Consider the following 3094-nt stretch of genomic DNA (forward strand, 5'->3'; position numbering starts at 1 on the left):
TATATATATACACATCTATATATCATACTGCAATTATATGAAATTGTTACCGCAGAAGATTTCAATTATCCCTCCTGATAGCTCTTATTCGGAATGGTTTTGGTTTATGTAGCAGAAGGTATTCTAATTCGCCCTCCATGTGAAACGGCATTTTATCGTCTGCTGGTCGAATATTCATGCGATGTAGGATGTGTGTGAAATAGAGGAAGAGATTAAGAGTTGCCAGTGATTCTCCGGGACATTCTCGGACACCAATGCCGAATGGTAAGAAGCAGTCTGGAATGGATATGGTTTTCTCATCTTTCAGGAATCTGAAAAATATACGTTATGACTATATTGAAAAAAAAGATAAATGCATTTATTTAGAAAAGAAAACACTACAATTTCGAATGGATTTTGAGATGAATGGAAGGGAGTGGGGTAGAAACAAGGATTATGGGTAATTGAAGAAGGAATCAGACCAATGACTCGATTCAAATGCTTGCTACAGCATGGACTTTGCTAAAGGTAACCAAGAACCAGGTGATGGTGTTAAGCCACATGACAGAATAATGCTATTATCTAAATAATTACTACAGCCATGGAGTGAGAAGAATGGAAGAAATTTCTTCACAACTCATCTGGACTTTGTTGGATGAAAAAAAGATTGCAAGAAAATGCGAGTAATATTGTTGAGGTTCATAAAGAAGCAAGAAGGGTTGGAAATTAGTTCATTATGAGAACAAACACCATGAACAGAGCCATCTTTAGGTACTTGTAAGCTCGCAACAGTACGGAAGATGACTCGCTTCTCTTTCGTTGAAATATAACCAAATTATATTATTCATGCACTTATGGCCCACCTGATGTGAAGGCGCATGGCTCAGTGGTCAGAGCATCGAGTTTACGATCGTGAGGTTATGAGTTAGATTCCCAGACCAGGCTGTGTGCTGTGTTCTTGAGCAAAACACTTTATTTCATGTTGCTCCACTTCATTCAGCCGTAGAAATAACGTCACTGGTGCCAAGCCTTGTGAGTGGATTTGGTAGACGGAAACTGAATGAAGCCCGTCGTATATATGTATATATATATATGTATGTGTGTGTATATGTTTGTGTGTCTTTGCTTGTCCCTCCAACATCGCTTGACAACCGATGCTGGTGTGTTTACGTGCCCGTAACGTAGCGGTTCGGCAAAAGAGACCGATAGAATAAGAACTAGCCTTACAAAGAATAAGTCCTGGGGTCGATTTGCTCGAGTAAAGGCGGTGCTCCAGCATGGCCGCAGTCAAATGACTGAAACAAGTAAAAGAATAAAAGAATATACAATTGAGTTATACCTTGTTGGGTCGAATTTCTTTGGGTTTTTCCAGTATCTTGTGTCATAGTGAAGACTCCAAACATTACAGAGGATCCAGGTGTCTTTGGGAATATCATAACCTGTTGAAAGGGATTTGTAATCATATAAATATATATGAATTGTGATATCCTTATAAGGATACCTCATTGTAAATTTACTACATGATAAAATTAAGTCAGACCGTCATGTGTCTATATTAGCCTCAAATTTTGGCACAAGGCCAGCAATTTAGGGGAGCGGGGTAAGTCGATTACATCGACCCCAGTGTTCAACTGGTGCCTAATTTGTTAACCCCGAAAGGATGAAAGGCAAAGTCAACTTCGGCAGAATTTGAACTCAGAACGTAAAGACAGACGAAATACAGCTATGCATTTCGCCCGGCGTACTAACGATTGTGCCAGCTCAACTAGTAGAATCGTCAGCACGCCGGACGAAATGCTTAGCGGTATTTCGCCTGTCGCTACGTTCTGAGTTCAAATTCCTCCGTGGTCGACTTTGCTTTTATCATTTCGGGAGTCGATAAATTAAGTACCAGTTACGCACTGGGGTCATTGTAATCGACTACTACCCTCCCCCAAAACTTCAGGCCCTGTGCCTATAGTAGAAAGGATTATTATTATTATTATTATTATTATTATTATTATTATTATTATTATTATTATTATTATTATTATTATACCGGAGTCGAATTTGCTTTTCATCCTTTCAGTGTCGATAAAATATCTACCAGTTGAGGGTTGGGGTCGATGTACCCCGAAATTTCTGGCTCTGTGCCAAAGTTTGAAGGCATTATTATTATTATTATTATTATTATTATTATCCTCATCTTACCTTGCAATACTGTATTTTTAACTGCTTGATGCGGGTAGAGAAAAGGCATTACTGAGGCCATTCTGTGAGCTTCACATATCGTAGCAAGTGTATAAGGTAATTTAGGCTGATCAGCAAGACTTGGGTTGTTTTTTCTTCCAATGACTTTATCTAATTCCTCCTGCACTTGTGACTGTATACCAGGGTACATGGCCATGTAACCAAGAAGCCATGTCAAACAAACAGCAGTCGATTCAAAACCACTGCCTGAAATCTCCAGTAAAATATTCTCCATGTCAGAACTAGCAAACAAACCTTTGTCGTCACCGTTTTCCACATAGACAAGAAGCTGGTCAGTTAAATCTCTCAGAACACAAGGATTAAAAGTATCTTTGTGGAAGTTGATGAGTTTCCTTTGGTATTCGTGCTGGAGACGCATTCTCTCTTTGATTTGCTTGAAACGTAAGTTTTCCAAGAAAGATGGCAAAGGGAAAATATTAGGAAATGTCTGTTTCAGACATTTTGCTCGAAGAGTGAGCGACTTGAGAATCTCTTGGAAATTAGTGTCTTTCTCATCGTTGCGGTGCCACTGGCTGAATATTATCGACAGGGTAACATTTAGAAATGAAGGATAAAGAAGATTGAAAGGATTAAAGGGAGCCTTTTCTCTTATGAATTTCTGCAAGACATCCTGAACTTCACTGCCAATCTTCATCTCCGTATCATATTCCAGACAATATGTGCCATCTACCATACAGTCTTGCAAGAAATCACGCTTTTGTTCCAGTTTATCATCATAATCAGCCGTTATGAAACCTAAACAGCAAGGAAAAAAAAAAAGAATTATTTATACATTATTATTATTATTATCATTATTATTATTATTATTATTATTATTATTATTATTATTATTATTATTATTATTATTATTATTATTATTATTATT

General features: G+C 37.6%; 1 protein-coding gene across 2 annotated transcripts in view; it reads right to left on the minus strand.

The window, feature by feature from the left end:
- LOC106870818 (cytochrome P450 1A4) overlaps positions 1–3094 on the minus strand; it is a 13594-nt gene that overhangs the window by 1180 nt on the left and 9320 nt on the right. For both annotated transcript variants that reach the window (XM_014917039.2, XM_052973341.1), the window contains exons 3-5: positions 2170–2964; positions 1319–1418; positions 51–311 (exon numbers count right to left, since the gene is read on the minus strand). In XM_014917039.2, the coding sequence (XP_014772525.1) occupies positions 62–311; positions 1319–1418; positions 2170–2964 (1145 nt within the window). In that variant the 3' untranslated portion in view covers positions 51–61. The remainder of the gene's footprint in view (positions 1–50; positions 312–1318; positions 1419–2169; positions 2965–3094) is intronic.

The sequence above is a fragment of the Octopus bimaculoides genome, chromosome 15 (genome assembly GCF_001194135.2).
Source record: "Octopus bimaculoides isolate UCB-OBI-ISO-001 chromosome 15, ASM119413v2, whole genome shotgun sequence".
Classification (NCBI taxonomy): domain Eukaryota; kingdom Metazoa; phylum Mollusca; class Cephalopoda; order Octopoda; family Octopodidae; genus Octopus; species Octopus bimaculoides.